This window comes from Sinohyriopsis cumingii, chromosome 17 (genome assembly GCF_028554795.1).
Source record: "Sinohyriopsis cumingii isolate HCF-2022 chromosome 17, ASM2855479v2, whole genome shotgun sequence".
Classification (NCBI taxonomy): domain Eukaryota; kingdom Metazoa; phylum Mollusca; class Bivalvia; order Unionida; family Unionidae; genus Sinohyriopsis; species Sinohyriopsis cumingii.
Genome location: NC_142977.1, coordinates 105,917,712 through 105,938,022, shown reverse-complemented (window position 1 = coordinate 105,938,022; position 20,311 = coordinate 105,917,712). Strand labels below are relative to the sequence as shown.

The following is a 20,311-nucleotide window of genomic DNA, read 5'->3' as shown; positions in this document are numbered from 1 at the left end:
CTATGAAGAAATATAACTTTTCAACAGTAGTACAATAACCAGCATAGTATATGCATGCCATATCAGGTTATTTATATGCATGCCATATCAAGCTTTCTACTCCAAAATCAATATGTGCTTTTCTCATCTCAAATGATGAAATGGTTGGTCATGATTTGTGGAATGAAGCTTGAGATATTTTGTGAAAGTCATTTTCCTTTACTGAGTCCCTCTTACCTTGACCTATGATCTTTTAACCCCCCTGACCCCCAGATGAACATGTTTTTTGGTATTAAATGCAAGTTATCCATATAGGTTGGTCAAAGTAGGTTATATTTATTTTAAAAAATTCAAGATATGAAGAAACTATTTTTTATCTTTGATTTAATGTGACCCTGACCATTGACATATTTTTTTTTTACCCCCAAAAGCAATATGAGTCTTTCTTATCCTAAATTCAAGCTAATTATAAAGTTTGGGCATGGTATCTGATTCATTTAATGGAAAGTTTTACTTCTTTCAATCCCTGTGACTTTGTACTAGCTCCAAATCAATATCGTAGTTCTGGAGAACTTATGCTATAGTCAGAAAATGAAATTTAAAACAGATAAATGGAGATACAGAACTTGGGGCAACTTCATATCTGATGCGCCTTATGGTGGGCAAATAAAAAATTAAACACTCTAACATTCACAAGAAATCAACCTTAAGAAACGCCATATCTGCTCATGTCGGATGTGCAACTCACTAAACCAACCCTGAAATGTCAGTGCATAATTCACTGTTTGAACTGGAGTGCAGTGCAGACTGGTAAATAAGGCCAAATTTTTCATATTTTGTATTTTTGATCTAAAGAATTATTGACTAAGATTCTTTGTATCCAACACACATCAAGTAACTCTCTGCATGCAGTACTACTCAGCAAGTACATAATAATGATATATAATTAAAATTCATGTACAGCAAGTAAGCCATCCAAAGCATTAGATCCCTTAGGAATGCAAACATCAAATTTAAAATTTAGTTTATTCTATTTATTATGAGCTCTTATATTGAGGTCCCCGTAAATATGACATCTTATTGTAAGACTTCTCTGATTCCCTATTCATTTTATCTAATTTTATTGGTAAAATACACATGGATGGTATTTTTATAATGACATTATTTTATATGAACATGCTGATGCTGCTGAAGGTCTAGCAAAAGAAAGTGCTTGTTACAGATCAACTAAGGCACTTAAATCTTTCGGATTTTTTTATTTTTTTAACAACCAAGTCAACTTGAAAATTTAATATTGCTAATGGCTGGATCTAGAAATCATGATGTGGAAGAAATTATGTCATACACATCAAGTGTGTGCAATGCATGCACATTACCTCCTTAGCAGGTGGATTCTCCCCTTTAGTAAGTTAATGAAACATCAAGCTATCACATCATTCTCGTCAAGCTATAAGACCTTAAAGTTTGGGGTTAATGTCTACATATCACAGAGGTACCTTTTCCATTGCATCTGTAATTTCTCCGACAGTGCAGCGGTTTCGAGCTGCCTCAATGCTAAGAGCCAGTAGATTCCCATCCTTGCTTTCACAACACTTGGTAATGGCTGCAAGTGATTCCTGGGCCTGGCGTAAGGGAGACAACACAATTCAAAGTAAGCTATGGAACCTAGGACAGTTCTGTATATCGAGCTTGACTACATTCATAAATGATAGCAATTGTAAGAAATTGGAAAGCAGAAGAAACACATATAAGGCCCGAAATATAAGTTATGTAATGGCTTCAAAAACACAATGGTGATGGATTAATTAAAATGTTTCTATAATGATAATATTCTCTTTTATACCTAAACAAATTGTGACAAAGCCCATTTCATATGTAAGTTAGGAAACTAATGCCTATGTCAAAACTGAGTAAATGTGAAGCTGATTCATGATAATATAATTAGTTATCAAAGTTGTTAAAATGCCTAGGTTCTTCGTGCCCATACATATCCTAATATAAATGAAAACATCTAACAGATTTAACTGGGTGGATGGGGGCGGGGTATTTTTCTAGGTCTTTGTTAAGCCCAGGCCCCATATACTCAGGAACTTTTGTGCAAGAAACTCAGACTAATCCCAAACTAGGATGTGATTAGACCAATGAATTTACCATGATGATAAAGGAAAGGAAATTGAGAAAATTCTTAAAGTTCTATGGTCCTAACTTTATTCTAACCAATGTTCTATGATGTTTACTGTATTTTAACCAACGTTCTCTTATCCTAACTTTCTTACAACCAAAATTCTGTGGCCCTAATTTATTCTAACTAAAGTTCCATGACTCTAACTTTCTTCTAAGCGGAGATTGTAACCCTAATTTTATTCCAATTAAAGTTCTATAACCCTAACTATATTCTATCTAGGGGTCCATGACCCTAACTTTATTGCTGAAGCATAAAGACCAGGCCAAACCAAACCTAAACGCCATTCACAAGACTTAGATGCATACTATGTAATGACAATTACCATCAAGTCGGTGGTACCAATTTTACCTTCTTTTCACTTTTAATGGAAACTTGATTCCCTTATCTAGCAACAACAGCTGCTTCCATAACAACAACTTCAACATTTCCAATTACAAACTACAGAATACAGCAGAGTCAGTATGAGTACAGAAATTAAGATGATGATAAAATTTCAACTCAAAAGAATGCAAACAAGGAAATTTTACCTTCTTTTCATTCCTGGATGCTCTCACTTTCTTTAATCGGTCAATCTGTTTCTCCCGGACTCTGGAATTATCAATGCAGAGTACATCTACCCGTTCTTGTTCCTTCAGCCTGTGCTTGTTCACACCCACTATCACCTCTGTAAGGGGGATACAAATCAGTTTTCAACATACGACTCTCTGATTTAAGATCAAACTGAAAAGTGACATCAAAGCAGAATACAGAACAGTATGAAAAATTCTTCCAATCCCCTGGTTTAGAAACTTTGAATGCTATGCAAATACTAATAAATGTAATTCACTAACTTTTTACAAACATTTGTATGTAAATGTTTTACTTCACTGAGATTATGAGTGCATAGACTTGTAATAATTTCTATAAAGCTCATACCTTGTCCATTGTCAATTCTGGCCTGTTTTCGCGCAGCACATTCCTCTATTCTTAGTTTGGGCATCCCAGAAGCCACAGCTTTGGCCATACCCCCCATCTCTTCCACCTAAAAAAAAGGAATCCCACGTAAGCCTAAGAAAACTAACCTGGCTACCACTTGACAAAGCAAAGCGCTATGGCAGCTGGCTAAGAAATCTGTCAATCTATAATGTCACATATACATAAGCATCTGGCAAAACAAAAATCTCTCTGAAAGAGACATGGTTGGATGCAATCAGAAGTAACAACAACTAAAAAAGGAAAACATTACCAATCCCACTTCTAGCTAAAATTAAAATAACCATCTGGGAAAAATGAGATAAAGGTGACGTATATAGTAATGGCAGCCATACCAGATGGCAGAATAACATCATCCATGCCAATAGAATATATCCCACAATGCTTTGTGTCAAATTTCTTAAAATTCTGTTTACCAGGTTTTGAAAAGTGCTTATTCAAAGGTCATTCTTTTTTAGTAAATGGGGTCAAATTTGTCAGTATATCAGCATCATTTGTATAACAAGACCTTGAAACCAGGTTTCCTGCCAAATTTACTCAAATTCTGTTCAACAATTTGTTATAAAGCCTTTATTCTTCAATTTATTTTTGCACTGGTGGCATATTATACGATGGACCACCATCTTTGGTACAAACACGAATGGCCTTATCTCCAAGGTGCTTTCTGTTAAGTCTGATCAACCTTGTTTTCTGTCAAATCTGGTCAAATTCCATTCAACTTCTGTTGGCCAGTTTTGGAAAAGTTATTCAAAGATCTTTCTATTTTTTGCAACAGGGGCCAAATTGTTTTGCATATCAGCAGCATTTGTACAAGTTTAAAAGGCTTAAAAGACCAGGTTTCCTATCAATATTGCTCAAATTATGTTCTATGATTTTGAGATATCTCTTTTTAAAATTGCTAATTTTAGCAATGACAGCCATTTTTTATGATGTATCAATATTGTTTTTATAAATATGAAAGACTTTTACTCAAAACTGCTTAGTGTTAAGTTTGGTCAAATTCATGTTTGGTCTTTTGAGATGTTTGATTGGTTTCCCATTTTTAACAACAGCAGTCATAATTATACTCAAATTATGGTCAAATTCATATTTGGTATTTGGTCTTTGAGATGTTTAATGGTTTTTCCATTTTTAAAAACAGCAGTCATACCTGATGGCAGATTGTAATTATTTGTATAAAACTGAAAGGACATTATGCCAGGATGCTTACTCTGAAAGTTGACAAAATTTTGTTCACATGTTTCTGAGAAAAAGTCATTTGAAAGTTAATCACTTTTTGGTAATGGTGGCCACATATATTTATGGACTGACATCATTTGTACAAAATTTTTAGATTTCTTATGGTATGAATGATTTATGTCAAATTTGATCAAATTATGTTTAGCAGTTTTTGACCAGGAAAAAAAAGTTTTATTCTAAATTTATTAATGGTGGCCATATGTGATGGAAGATCTGCATTACACTTTACGCCTGGATGCTTTTTATCAAATTTATCAAATTCTTTTTAGTGGTTTTTGAGAAAAAAACATTGGAAGCTTTTATCCTTTTTATAGTATTTTTTTATTAGGCATAAAAAGTGTGTGATTTAGTTGGCTGACCATCCTTATTTTTTGTTGCTGACCCTAGCACATTTTCCTCCAGGGTAAAAAAAAAAACGTTTTTTAAAAAAAATAATTCCCAAAATGTATCTGTGCATCTCACCCTGAGATGGTTTTGCCAAGTTCTTGAAGCTTTTAGTACATTATATATTCTGATCAGTATAATATATTCAATATCCAAAACAGAGAAACAACTACCTACCTATCCTAATTTTAAAACCAGTGCACCGTATTTGCCAGCCTATGAGTCAATGCAAAGTATAAGCTGAATTCACTAATTTTGTAAATCTTCAATCCTTCGTCCATATATAAGTCGATTCGGAGTATAAGACAAGGCCAGGTCAATAACTTGGCTTCATTTTTTACACTAGTAATTCTGGTTTCATGAATATTAATGGTATCACTGTATGATATTCCATATCATTGGCAATCATGAAATTGCATCACCGATGCTAACATGCTTGTGATTTTACTCCTGTACAAGGCACTGCTATATGCCGTTATCAATTGACACAGCTGAATAAACAGTCCATGCTTGTTATAATTATGATATTCATTGCAACAAGAGCAACATGGCTGTGCATGCTATGTACATGTTATTTAAAGGTATAAAGCTTGAACCTGATTATTCCAGTTGAAACCAGTGTTGAGTGCAAGATTCAACAGATAAGATAAGCTCAGTTTGGATAACAATAGGGAAATGAGGCCATCCATAGGGAAAACAGAAATGTGAAGAAAATTAAGAGACAGAAAACAGAAAAGTTGCGAATGAAAAATAAAAATACTTTTTATTATACTTTAACATATCTTTGAAATGCTGTATCAAATTTACACAAATGAACAGTTTTATAATACATATTATTTAACATGTCAATTATAACCGAAAGCACATAAATGTAATTCATTTTACTACCTGTAGTAGAACTGTTCCACATTCTAATTAAGAAAAGAATGATTAAGAGCTCACTTAATTATCTCCAATATCTGAAAATCCCCCGAATTCTTCATCTTCCATATCGGAATGAAAAATGGTGGCTATCTCAGGGTTCAGAACATTGGAAATGTTCTCATTATCATCTGTCTCCATCTCATCATCCTCATCTGGCTTCTCTATTCGCTGACAATTTCTGCTTTAGCAAAGCTATTCAAAATAGCTGATTCAGGAACCCTGTCCCATGCATCCTTAACCTAATGTGCATCCTGGGAATATGTAGCGCGCTGCAGATGTCCGATGTTTGTAAAGCTGTGCTCGCCTGCCAACATCCAATGTTCCCACAACTTCTGAAGCTCAGCTTTGAAACAGCGATTAACGTAAATGTATAATAGTTGTAATAACTTTGTCATACCACCTGGAATGATGCCTAATGATGTCTTCTTGGTTTCAATCTTCACCTTTGTCTCGGCACTGATGTGTGCACGCATAGAATCCATAATGAGGAGAGACTTCTTAGTGAGGAAAAAGCCAACTCAATGTGTGAAACATCCATCTAACCACTTCTCAATCATGTTATTGTCCATCCATTCTTTTGGATTTACTTTTATTCCACTGGTGAATTTCTCCTTTGGCATTGTTTTTCTTTTAAAAATCAACATTGGTGACAACTTTCCGCCATCGGCAGAAAATGAGAGAACTAGAGTGAAGTTTGACTTCTCCTTACCTGTTGTCCTAATAGTAACACTGTTAGACCCTTTAAGCTCAACTGTTCTGTTCACTGGAATGCAGAATATTACCGGCACTTCGTCCGTGTTATCATGTTAGTCATTTCCAAATTGTCAGTCTTAATCTTGTCTTGGACATACTCATGTAAATTGTTCAATTTTTCCAGAAAGTCTACTGGGAGTTTCTGTGCCATAGTAGTGCATTGTCTTATACTAAGGCCTGTTCTCTGCATGAACCTAAAACACCATGACATACTTCCACTTTCAATTCCTAATTTAGTTGCAATTTCCTTTGCACTGATTCTGAGTTCCACAGAGTTCATTCCACGACACGCTGCGCATTGTATCAAGACAAATTCTTCTAATTTATCTTATATAATATTAATCTTCCTTTGCAGCCATGATTTGCTTTCTTTGTTTTTTTTTTAGAGCACATAATGCAACCTTAGCTTTACACCTATCTCAGACACATTTTTCACTTACACCATATTCCTGTGAGCAGCCATATTCCCACCTTCCTCTTCTGCGAACTTTACAACTTCCAGCTTAAAAGCCACTGTGTAAGACTTACATGATTTGACAGAAGGCATTGTGAGATAAACATACATATTATTTTTTTGGGCCTTGTAGGTACTTTAGAATTTTGGTATCTTTGATAGAAATATTGTTTACAGCACAGGTGGCTGCAAAAATTCAAAACTGTTTCCAATGTAATTGTAACCATATTTAATTCCAGATCAGAATCATTTGTGCAAACTTGAAAGGCCATGATAACTGAATACTTTCAGTTTGGTCAAACAGTGGCCATATCTGATGGCAGATTGCCATTATCTGCAAAAATTCTGAAAGCATTTCTGGCAGGATGCTTTCTTTTCAGTTTGGTCAAATTCTGTTCCACAATTATTATGAAGTTAGTTGAAAGTTTTAAATTATTTAAATCAATGCCATATTTGATGCTGACTTGGCATCATTTACATAAACTAAAGTGGTCATAATACCAGAATTCTTTCTATAGAATGTGGTCTAAGTCTGTCCAGCATCATTTACACCAAAATGGAAGGTCAATTTGTCATAATGCTTTCTGCACAATTCAGTCATATTATATTTAGCAGCTTCTAAGATGAAGCCATTTATAAGTATTTCTATATTTAAGTAATAATCTGATAGCAAATCATCAGTGGTGTCAAACTGAACTGCCATCATGACATGTTGCTTTGTGTCAAATCAGGTCAAAAACTAATGGAGGTATTCAAGTGGTTTCAAGGTTCATCATTTTTTTTATAGCGCTGCACATATGTGAAAGCAGATCGGCATCATTTGTACAATCTTGAAAGGTCCTCAAACCAGGATGCTTTCTGTCGATGTTATTTTACTAGTAAGTCAAGTTCTTCTCTCGATAAGCAGCTGCAACTTAATATATCAAAAGCTCTGAGTAAGCACACATTAAAACGAATACAAATGGAATAGACATAAGAAAATGTTATATTATTTCATGTCATATTCAGATTTAACATCTCTGAAACTGAATGGTGACCAAATACATACCCAAAGATTTGTCTTAGTACTAAATAAAGCAAAAAGCAAATTGTTGGGCTTTCTGTAGTAATCTGCTGTGTGATATGTTAAATACACTGGGATTTCTGTAGTCATCTGCTGTGTGATAGGTTAATCTTATGTTACGTGTTTAGCTCTAATAAACAGTAACAAAGAAAAAGTGAAAACAACAAGCTTTGTAAAATTTAACAAATAATTTATTTCCATGGAAGAAAAACACTATGCAAACATGAAAAAATAAGAACTTAAGGTTTTAAGAATCAAATCCAAAATTAATCCCAGAATAATCCATGAAATAAATTTTAGAAGTCCTAGTAATGAAATGTTCTAATGAATTCAAGTTCAAGTCCCAACAAAAAATTCAAAAGGGAAGGCGATGACGTATACTGTACTCAGTATAGCACTGATTTGTTTATAGTTCATTGTGAACCACAGAAAATAATATTCCAGTGTTTGAATTCTGAATAAAACAGAAAATAATATTCCAGTTTTGTATTCTGAATAAAATTTAAAGAAATGTCTTTGTCCAAGAATTCTTATGAGCACTCAAATATTTCCAGGAAAAAGAATTAATAATTCCAAAAATTAAAATTTAGGCTCATCTGGTCACAACAAAACACTTTCCAGTGTCCAAAGTAAAAGCCCAACTGAGATTATTTCTCTATAGGCAAAGGTTATACAATCAAATAATGTGCAAAATAGATACCCGTATGAAGGTCACGTGATCACATTCCAGAACAGTTCAGAAGCTATTTACATCTCTAAGGTCATATATTCCAGTACAGCCTCGATTTCACTATTATCATTCACACATTAAGAATGAATTAAAAAAAGAAGTTGTTTACTTGATTATCAATTAAGGACCAGAACTAGGTCAGTAAAAAGATACAAAGTTTTATTTTTAGGCGTTTTCAAATGAACAGTCAGGTCAAACTAATTTCTGGAAAATATCAAATTCCTAGTAAACAAAATGTCATTACTCTGACATGTAATGAAATTAAAAATAAAACGATTTTAAAACTTACAAACAATTAAATTAAATCAAATATAAATCAAATCAAATATACATAACATTAAATACAGTGGGCTTTCTGTTGCCATCTGCTGTGTGATGTTAAATACACTGGGCTTTCTGTTGCCATCTGCTGTGTAATGTTAAATACACTGGGCTTTCTGTAGTCATCTGCTGTGTGATTTTGTAAAATGCACTTTAAGACACCTAATCGTGCAGAGATGCCAACCCATGAGAATGCTTACCATGAATCCCTGCATCATGTTTAGGAATATTGGCAGCCTATCTTTAATAAATTTCTACATAATTACATTGACTTATCTTCTGAACCTATAGATACCTGCACATATTAAACAACACAGTTCAATGAAGAAAAAAATGAGAACCCATTTTTCTAATGCCAAAACCCTGAATGCCTTCAACATTGATTACTAAAACAATGACCACAAACATGCATTTTTCCTTTCTCTTCATTTCCATTCTGCATCTTGTAGGTCACAGTTTCTCTATTCTGAACCATGGTGTTTGCAACTAAGACCTACAACCAGAAGAAGCGTGCCACTGGCCTTGAGAGCAAGAAAATATTTTAAATAAAACTGGTACTGTGAACAACCTCTATTGCTATTTTCTTAAGGACAGGATTTTATTTCAGCTTTGTATGGGCATCATGGTATGTCTGTAGCGAAAAGTACCCTTGAATGCTAGGAGGGTTGCTGAATGTGATCTGGAGTCCCTCTTAGATGAATTCTGATACCCATGGGTTGTCATAGGAAAGTATCTCTCATTCCATGGTAAAGTGTTAAAGTCTCCACCATGGGGATGTCGGAAATGAACAGCAGCAGCATGGCATCATCTTCTGTGGGGAACAGGATGGGTAAGATGTTGGGCTGAAACCAGTCCTTATCTTCCCTTGTTCTGTTATCAGTGGGTCTTGAAAATGGGGTCTTAAAAAGGAAAAGGGGTTGGAGGAGGGGTTTTCCATTTGGAGTGCCTTAGAGGGTCCTTCCAACTTTCTCTAATGTTTCTTAGGAAAATAGTAGCAGTAGTACTGAAGTTGGAGAAGAGTTTAACAGTACATCAGCACAATGCTAACTACTACATGCCAACTGAAAGTAAAGTTCTAAATTATTAAATGTAAAGAATTGAAGAAAAAAAAACTAGGAAGATAAAGAGTTAGAAATGAACATAAACAAATAATACTCTTAAAAGTTAAAGATGCTAAAATTTTGTTAAGAAAATAAATGACAAAAATATATAATGTATCACCCTTACAAAAATTGTCAAAATTTCTTATACAAACTGTATTCCCTCAAAAAAGATGATGATATTCTCTAATGGTACATTATCATAAATGTTTTTCATTGAGTTGATATAAACATTTTTTATGTATCACAGAGTGGAAATCAACACACTCAATAGGAATGTGTTCAACTCCCAGTGGAAACTAGCTGGGTATGCATCTGAAGCAAGGTTCACCCCACAAAAGGTGTGCATGAGTCAGGCATGTATGCCTGGTATGTTCTCAGCAAAATACCACCTCAGCTGTATGATTTGTTATACATGAGGGATGCCACCATTCTATGATGGGTTTGCTGTTCTGAAGATTGATCATGGAATTTTCCTTCAACATATTTTGCCAGGTATGAAGAACATGGTGATGTATATAATAAATTTGAGGTAAATATATGGAATCTACCCTTTTCAAATGGATAACTGCAAGGCAGCTTTGGCTGGACTGGACTGGGTTGGCTGCAGACCTTTTAGGATAAATAAATAAATAAAATAGTTATGGTGATCATCCTCTGATTAGCCCGGTGAGTAATGGATTTTCATGGTTACTTGATGTGCTTTCCCTAGCATATTTTGATCGGAAAACTTAAGAAAAAATATGCCCACCAAACTGTATTTGCATCTGCTAAATCGTTTTCATGACATCATACAAAACACGCTTTTCAGTATGCAGGGAAAGACAGCAGACTAACAGACTAACTAAAATACCGGTCAGGATGCCCAGTAGCAATTAACTGGGGCATAAATATGTCCATACCTCATTGACAACTTTCAGTGCAGCTTCATACAACTCATCTGTCAAGCTTTCCATCATGTAGGACCCTCCCCATGGATCTGCCACCTTCAAAAGAGGCAAAAATGTTAAACTTGCACAATAAAAATAAGTAAATGCAAGTGCATCAGAATGTACTACAATGAACTGAAATATGCAAAGCATTTATATAAAATAAATGGGGGAGGAAAAAGCACACAAACAAAATTTGAATATGTAACTAGAGATAAAGGATGTAAACCTGATTGAAAATATTCTTGCAATCACAAGGTTTGTAATTAGTGTTTCAGGGTCAAGCTAGACTTAAATTTTAGGGAGAAGTGTTGTTGTTGTTGTTGTGGGGTTTAACGCCATTTTTCAGCGCACGAATGGCTATATATGGCGGCCAGTATTAATGGTGGAGGAAAAACCCGGAAAACCCCAGAAAAAAACACCGATTCACGAGAAGCTACTGGTAAGCTTTCTCACATACCCACATTGGCCGAATCTGAGACTCGAACCCACACAGACAGAGGTGAGATGGCAGTGATCTGTAACGGACAGCCCTTTAGACCACTCGGCCACTCAAGGGCCCCCAGAGGAAGAAGTGACTTCTCCTTTTGGACAGAATAGGAAGAAGTGACAGCCAAACAGGGAGAAGTGGAAATAAAGCAAGACACACAATATATATGTATGTCTGTGTGTATATATATATATATATATATATATATATATATATATATATATATATATATATATATGTATGCATGCGTGCATTGTTTTCATTCCCCTATTTGAAGCATGCCCTCTATTTCCCAGTACACATATTTGCATTTAACATTGGTTTTCAGCAATAATTTAGTTCAAGTAGAGTTCTATCTATATTATAAACAAATTTGGTGCATGTTTAAAACTATCATATTGATATGCAGTGTATTTTGGCAATATGACTTAAAACAAGAATAGAAGCTACACATTGTAATGAATTTAACTGAGTAACTAGTTTACAGTACATATTGTAAACACAAGTTAATACAAATGCTTAATCAACTATACTCCAATGCTGTATTATCATGGGCTCTAGATTATGACAGCAAACAGCATTTTCTGATTAATTTTGGAGACACGATGTATAGCAGTTGTTTACAGATGTAAAGCTGTAGCCAGTAAAGATGCAAATATCTTTCAGCACAATTTACTCTAAAATGTCAACATTTTTTATAAGTTTACATTGAAAAAGAAGGAACATCATGTTTTGGTAAAGAGCATGCAGTTCCGCTGAGCATCATATACAAAACTCCAGTCGAACTTCCTATACCTGCATCAGCTTTGATTACGAAATATATTCAGTGTATCATCTTATAGTTGATGATTATAGATCATATGTGATGTTGACGTACATGTCCATACAAGGTTATGGTTACAATTTCATTCCATGGAAGCCAGTATGGACTAAAATTGACAAAATGTTGCTTATGATCATACTTCTTGTAGGTAAATAAGAATATAATAACAGTTAAACTTTCTTGAAATCTGTAATATTTCAATAATAATAATAATAAAAATAACAATAATAATATCTTTTATATATTTATATTTATTTGCCCACATTACATTTAAAATTCATGTAAAGATAAATAATAAATGTTTTTAATTTGTAATGTTATTTGTGGATTTCCACTTTAATTACATTTGTGTATTATAGTTAACTATAAAATGGCAGTTGAAAAGATTTAAAAACTTGTTTGAATTAACACGTACTATGTAATGAGAGCAAATGCACTCGTCTTTAGGATCATACACTGTTCATCCTAATTTCTCTGTTGGTTATAAAACTTTACCGTAACTATTTCATAGGCAACACTTTAAAGAATTAAAGTCAGTATATGAATGAACTCATGAGTTAAACCCTTTTTTTCAACTGAACTGACACAACCAACATGCAAGTGCATCTATTTTTAGAAAGAAGGGTTTTCTTAATGTAACCACTCACTTTATAACTTCGTTACAACAGTCCATTGACAGGATTGTAAATATAAGGTTTAATTATTTGTCTAAGTACTTGGTGTAACGTTAGGTATTGGTTAAATAGTATTTGCTTGTTAGGGATTTTTTTCTTTCATATTTCACAAAATTGAGAGAACTCAGAATACAAACTTGACCTTACAGCATCTCTTGAATTCCACAACATAAAATTGTCCCATAGGTTTCTGACCTACATAGCATTTAAAGCTAAATCTTCAATAATGTAATATTGAGACTCTGCCTTCTATGAATTGTTTATTCTCCATAAATATTTACCCAATGGTTTATGAAAAGAGACAATATAATAAAGCTATACTTCCCATACACAGCTATTTCTGCTATATATTCCCACTAACAGGTTCACATATGGTTCCAAACTGATATTTATGAAGAAAATAATGTACAAGAAGCAGTTAAAATATTTTATGTTACCGGTTCTACTCTAACACAAATTGCTATTTACATAAGCTTAAGGTTCGAAACACAAGTTTGGATGTTTTTATCACCAAAGGATAACTTGCAGAAATAGGGCAGCAATAGTTGCTAACTTACTCAGGAAAGGGTTAATGTTCAGTCAGCTATCAAAACACAAGCCTGTGAATGCCTGTGAATGTGCAAGAGTTTATTTTTGTCGGCATCAGCATCAACTATCTGATGACTTGAAGCCAACATTTCACCTTCAGCCATAACATAACACTGGAACTAACCTGGCCATAGCAACGGAGCATCTCAAAAAGGACAGTCATTCAATGTTCCTCAAAAAAAAACCACAGTACAAAGTCATTTTCACTTTCCTAATAGAAGAAGGAAAAGTTTACATTTTTTGGGCGACTTAGTCACCCACTTTGCCTGGTATCTTGATGCCTGGTGTTTGGTCGCAAGTGCAAATGTTAATTTAACAATTAAATAAGTGGTTGATTAGGCCTTGTACGATATTGACAATGTAGTTGATTAGGCCTTGTACAATACTGACAATGTGTTTGATTAGGCCTTGTACAATAGTGACAATGTGGTTGATTAGGCCTTGTACGATATTGACAATGTGGTTGATTAGGCCTTGTACGATACTGACAATGTGGCTGATTAGGCCTTGCACAATATTGACAATGTGGTTGATTAGGCCTTGTACAATACTGACAATGTGGTTGATTAGGCCTTGTACAATAATGACAATGTGGTTGATTAGGCCTCGTACAATACTGACAATGTGGTTGATTAGGCCTTGTACAATATGACAATGTGGTTGATTAGGCCTTGTACAATACTGACAATGTGGTTGATTAGGCCTTGTACAATACTGACATGATGTAAAACTTAGTGACTTTGATGATTTATTTATAGACTGCATAACTGTTTTGTTTTGCTACTAATGAGAAGAAATGATCTACCTCCAAAACATTGGAGAAAGAATAAAAATAATTTAAAATGCAGAAAATCCTGTTTCCCCAAGTTTAATGGTGTATTACCATATATTAATGCAATTGGTCATACTCGTTTTAAGGAATTTAAGATTTCTAATCTTTTGACAATAACCTGGGCTCAGAAGGCTTGGGGTATGTTATTAGAATCTATCAATCATGCTACATACCAAAAAATATTTTACATAGATCAGCATGAGATATTTAATTTTGTTATGTCTGAAAAGATCAAGCAATGAATGATTTAAAAAAAAAGATGAAGCAAAACTTTACACAGAATGGAATTAACATATTTGAAGTCACAAATGGACAGACAGAGGAAATCTTCCAGTGCTAGACTTTTGGGAAAATCTTTACATGCCAAAACAGCTGAATATTCACTCACTAGAAATATGTGAGAAAGTTTATGTTATACATACTTTTCTCTCTTCCTTCCTTCAATATTTATTGGTTCAAACACTGCATTATTACTTTCATATTACATTTACTTAATCACCAATGACGAGGAAGTTTCAATGGCTGTTAAGTCTTCATTTTTCAGCCATGCGGTTAATTTATTATTGATTTCAGCACATATATCCTGATGACATTTTAGTGACACTACTGATACCTCTACCCCAATATATTCCAGACTTGATATAGCACATTATTTTAAAAAAATTACGATTACATTTTGCATTACGGATGTTTTGAATTACATGGTGTGCTGCTTGAGAATTGGGGTGGGGGATGTTTTCAAGAGTATACAAAGAAATGGTAAGGCTATTTTGAGAACGACTGAACTCCTGGACTGTTGTAGGTATTTAATATTTGCACATGTAGCTGAAGTTTACTGGAAGCTTGAAAGATAGGCATGAAATAACTGAGGGTTACCAGATCAAATAATTGAAGGTTACCATAAATGATAACTGAAGGTTATCATACAAAGATAACATTTACCTTGGGAAAAAATGACAGGAAATGGAATAATATTTGATCTACACAAACAATTAAGGCAGCTATTTATGTAAAACACGATTTAATTAGATTCAGTCTACTGATAAAATCAGTCTACTGATAAAAATTGAAAACAAAGTTCAGGCTTGTTATTATTAGAATACTGATGAGTATAAATTGTTATGTATATTTAATTTAATTATTTGTTTATTAGTTTCTAAACTTTTTAAAATTCTTTTACATGCTATTGTAAGATTGTTGTTGTTGTTGTTGTTGTTGTAGGGTTTAAGGCCATTTTTCAGCACATGATAGGCCATACATGGCGGCCAGTATTAATGGTGGAGGAAGAGCCCAGGAAATCCCTGGAAAGAAACACTGACCCTCATGAAGCTACTGGCAAGCTTTCTCACATACCCACATTAGTTGAATCCGAGACTCGAACCCACACAGACAGAGGTGAGATGGCAGTGATCCGTAATGGATAGCGCTTTAGACCACTTGGCCACTCGAGGCCCGCTATTGTAAGGTAACTTTGTTTACTGAATATGACATCTTCCAGAAATTCAGTTCAGTTCTGTTTGACCTGACTGTTATAACAGAAACACGGTATCAAGTTTCTGACCTTGATTCAGAAACAATGGCAGTTCTGGTAAACAACTTTTAAAATTTTTTTTAATTCTTTCTCAAAGTAAGAGTTGTTAAGTCAAGGCCATACCTGAATGACATGATAATATACAAGATGTTGTATATGAGTAAATCAGGCAGTAACACCAAATGTGTATATGAGTAAATCTTGCAGTGATACCAGATGTGTATATGAGTAAATCAGGCAGTGACATTGGATGTGTATAAGAGTAAATCAGGCAGTGATATTGGATGTGTATCAGAGTCAATCAGGCAATGACACCAGATGTGCATAAGAGTGAATCAGGCAGCGATATTGGATGTGTATATGAGTAAATCAGGCAATGACACCAGATATGTATGAGAGTAATTCAGGCAGCAATATTTGATGTGTAGCCGAGTAAATCAGGCAGTGATACCAGATGTGTATCAGTCTCAATCAGGCAATGACACCAGATGTGCATATGAGTAAATCAAGCAATGACACCAGATGTGTATCTGGGTAAATCTGGCAGTGACACCATATGTGTATAAGAGTAAATCAGGAAGCGATATCGGATGTGTATCTGAGTAAATCTGGCAGTGACACCAGATGTGTATATGAGTAAATCAGGCAGTGACACCAGATGTGTGTACGAGTAAATCAGGCAGCAATATTGGATGTGTATCTGAGTAAATCAGGCAGTGATACCAGATGTGTATATGAGTAAATCAGGCAGTGACACCAAATATATATACAAGTAAATCAGGCAGTGATACCAGATGTGTATATGAGTAAATCAGGCAGTGACACCAAATATATATACAAGTAAATCAGGCAGTGATACCAGATGTGTATATGAGTAAATCAGGCAGTGACACCAAATATATATACAAGTAAATCAGGCAGTGATACCAGATGTGTATATGAGACTTAAATGTATTAAAAAAATGTTCATGCAGTAAGTTTTCAGGTGATATGGCAAACATTTATTCAAGAAATTCTTTGTTGGTTTTCAATTACAACCATTAGATTCAGAAAAATCAAAACTTATTAGTTTTAGTCAAATATTTAAGATTTATTCATTTGGACTCTAAAATACTGCCATTTCAAAATGCTTTTATGTATCTCCCTGACTGATTTTCTCATAAATGAATAGAAAGTAGTTTAAAGTTCTTTAAATTGATTTATAGTTTGCCAGCAAGAGATGCACTAACTTTATTCTGTAACTAATCCACTTCATTTATTTCACCACTAATTGTGCCTACAAAACCATACACAAACTGATAATCATGTTTACTTATGTTGTTGTTGCTGCGGGTGTAATGCCATTTTTCAGCACATGACAGGCTATGTATGGCAGCCAGTATTACTAGTGGAGGAAGAACCTGGCAAAACCCCAGTAAGAACCACTGACCCATGGGAAGCTACTGGCAAGCTTCTCACATAAGCACACTGGCTGAGCCCAATACTCGAACCCAAGTGGACAGAGGTGAGATGGCAGTGATCGTAAAAGCAAGCACTTTAGACCACTTGGAAACCCAAGGCCCTTTTACTTATGTAATTTCTCATGAAATAATGAAAAGTAATACTCTTATAGCACAATAATTTTTTATAGGTATAAATTTATATATTTATTATTCAGTCTTTAAAACAAAAATCCTTCTTTTAACACTGTTAAGTCAAGCTACGTTTTTTCTTCAACAAATAAACCCAATATGAGCCAATGGTCTTATACAATGTGTTTACTTTAAAACACAAAATCTGATTTGAGAGACCTCTGTTTTAAGCAACCATCTGTCAATTACAACCAAACTTATTGTGTGTGGATTAAATGTATTATATCATTGAATAAGTAACCACCTGCTGAACATGGCCAGCAGCAACATTTTATTGGAACAATGCTGTTGTTTGTAACCACAACTGACAAGAAAGGTCTGCTTATTATGTGTAGATTATCCCAAACCACGATGGAAAAATGAAGCAAAAACATAGCCAAGTTAGACTAATGGTTTCCTTATGTCTTCAGGTAAGCATCATATACAACTGATCACAAACCAGACTATAGCATATGTTACGAACTACCAAAGTGGTAACTGCAATCATGTCAATCTCCATTACAGCTTGCCATTAGCATTTTAAAAGGAAGCAGTCATGGATGTACATAGTTGGAAATTTGCATTGTTCTGATGTGAAAATCCACCGTAACAGTTAATGCTCTAATGAGAGATCAACTCTCCCAACTATCACTGTAGCAGGTTGAATGCATTATTTGTCAATGGAGTTAATACATACAGATATGCTCCCAGGATTTTATCATAAGGGGGGATTTCCCCCCTTGCCTGAAAAATAAGGGGGAAGTAGAACAAATTGAGGGGGAGGAGGAAATGGACCTACTTCATTATTTACATAACACTTCAATATCCATCTCCCTTCTTTCCTTATCCACTTTGTAAGACCAATATTAAAATCAAAATCTTAAAAAGATGTTGCCTTGATTTGTATAAGTATTAGTCTGTCCATTGTTGGTGCCCAGAGTGTCCAAGTGGTCTAAAGCGCTTTCCGTTACAGATCACTGTCATCTCACCTCTGTCTGCGTGGGTTCGATTCTCAGAATCGGCTAATGTGGGTATGTGAGAAAGCTTGCCAGTAGCTTCTCGTGGGTCGGTGGTTCTTTCGGGGGTTTTCCCGGGTTCTTCCTCCACCATTAATACTGGCTGCCATGTATAGCCTATTGTGTGCTGAAAAATGGTGATAAACACTACAACAACAACAACTGTTCATTGTTTCTCAGCTTAACTGGTTTCACATCTGTGTATGAATACTGTTCTGTACTGAGAACACCCTTTCACAACTCACAAGGATTTTCTCTAATATAAACTCTGTCAAAGTCTAACTTTCTTGAATTAGCACTCTACTGACTACTATGCTAGATTTACTATCCTGTAATGGTGTATTAGGATTTTAAGTATATTAATGCCAAAGTCAAACTGTTCAAACAGAGGTATTTTAATCAAATAAATATCTTTACTTTTTTATTTCATTTTTAAATTCGTATTTATTAGATTTATCTTAACCTTTATATTAGAGGTATATAGCTATGTAGCACATGTTCCCACAGGACTAAATTGTAACTAGAAAAGAAACGAAATTTTAAACTGCTTGTATTTCAACTTGGCCTCTTCTACATTCAATCATGAAATACAGCTGAAATGAGGGGTTGACTGTCATGCCATCTGTTTTGTTCCATCCAGCATGTACATCTGATTCTAATTTAATGCCATTTTTTGGTTCAAAATCACTCAATGGCATCTCCTTTAATACTTTCCGGTTCATATTCCTGGCTTTAAAATAAAACATGCATTTGTAAAACTTCCTTTATGCAAGGTTCAAACTTCGACACAATGCTTGTTATAAGGCTAAATGTGCCAATGAAATTTAGAAAAACAACCATTCATGTTAAGCCGAACAAACCAGATATGTCAAATACGATGCCACATCATGACAAGTACTTCAATGTTTTTACCACTGCTATAAGTATTTTAAGGGTGAATGGCTGAATAAAGTTGTATACTGCACAGAGGACATTTTCATTGTGTGACTTGAAACTAATTTGCAGGAGTCCTTTTGCATCACCACTTTCCAATTGCATGAATTCATACAAATTTTGCATGAATCATGTGATCGCGTGCCCTGGGAGCATCTCTGTACATAATGCATGGGATGAATGAGGCCTTTGTCTCAATAAGTTACTAGGGTTTTCCAGATGGGTTTTTACAATAGTTATTGTAAAGGTTCCTGTAACATGTTTTATTAATCTTAAAGTTACCATATTTGTTTACTAATAAGATAAGGATAACAGCAAATTGCACAGACCCAGATCTGCCTTCAGATAATGTGGTGGTAAGTCTGAGACTATGTGGTATTTTAGGATTAATCAGTGGAACAAACAATGAACTGCCTGTGCATTATGCTATGGCAGAATCAGGATCTGTGTTTCTTTCAGCTGGACTGGAGTTATAAGTGAATATACCATATTAAAACCTAAACACCAACTGAAAATGCCAATGACAGAAATCTTGTCATCTTTTATAATTGTAACAGCATGTAGGTTTATATCCTTTGTTTACTGAGTTAACCCATATATTTTGCAGGTGTATTTAGCATTTGGCTTTGGGCTCTATATAAATTTATTCTATTTCTAAAGGAGTTAAAGCTGTCTTTCGCTTTAACTGGTATGTATACAATCCATATTTTACTCAAGTCCTGATCCGAACTGCTACAATTATTACTACAGCTATCATGGATATGTCAAACAACATTTTCAC

At 34.5% G+C, this 20,311-nt stretch overlaps 1 protein-coding gene across 2 annotated transcripts in view; it reads right to left on the bottom strand.

Annotated features, from left to right (window-relative positions):
• LOC149779619 (methylmalonyl-CoA mutase, mitochondrial-like) overlaps positions 1–20,311 on the bottom strand; it is a 118,574-nt gene that overhangs the window by 60,827 nt on the left and 37,436 nt on the right. For both annotated transcript variants that reach the window (XR_016415683.1, XM_089940407.1), the window contains exons 11-14: positions 11,007–11,090; positions 3,080–3,185; positions 2,692–2,828; positions 1,476–1,601 (exon numbers count right to left, since the gene is read on the bottom strand). Coding sequence is in view for 1 of the 2 variants with exons in the window: in XM_089940407.1 (XP_089796533.1) it covers positions 1,476–1,601; positions 2,692–2,828; positions 3,080–3,185; positions 11,007–11,090 (453 nt within the window). In the remaining variant the exon portion in view is untranslated. The remainder of the gene's footprint in view (positions 1–1,475; positions 1,602–2,691; positions 2,829–3,079; positions 3,186–11,006; positions 11,091–20,311) is intronic.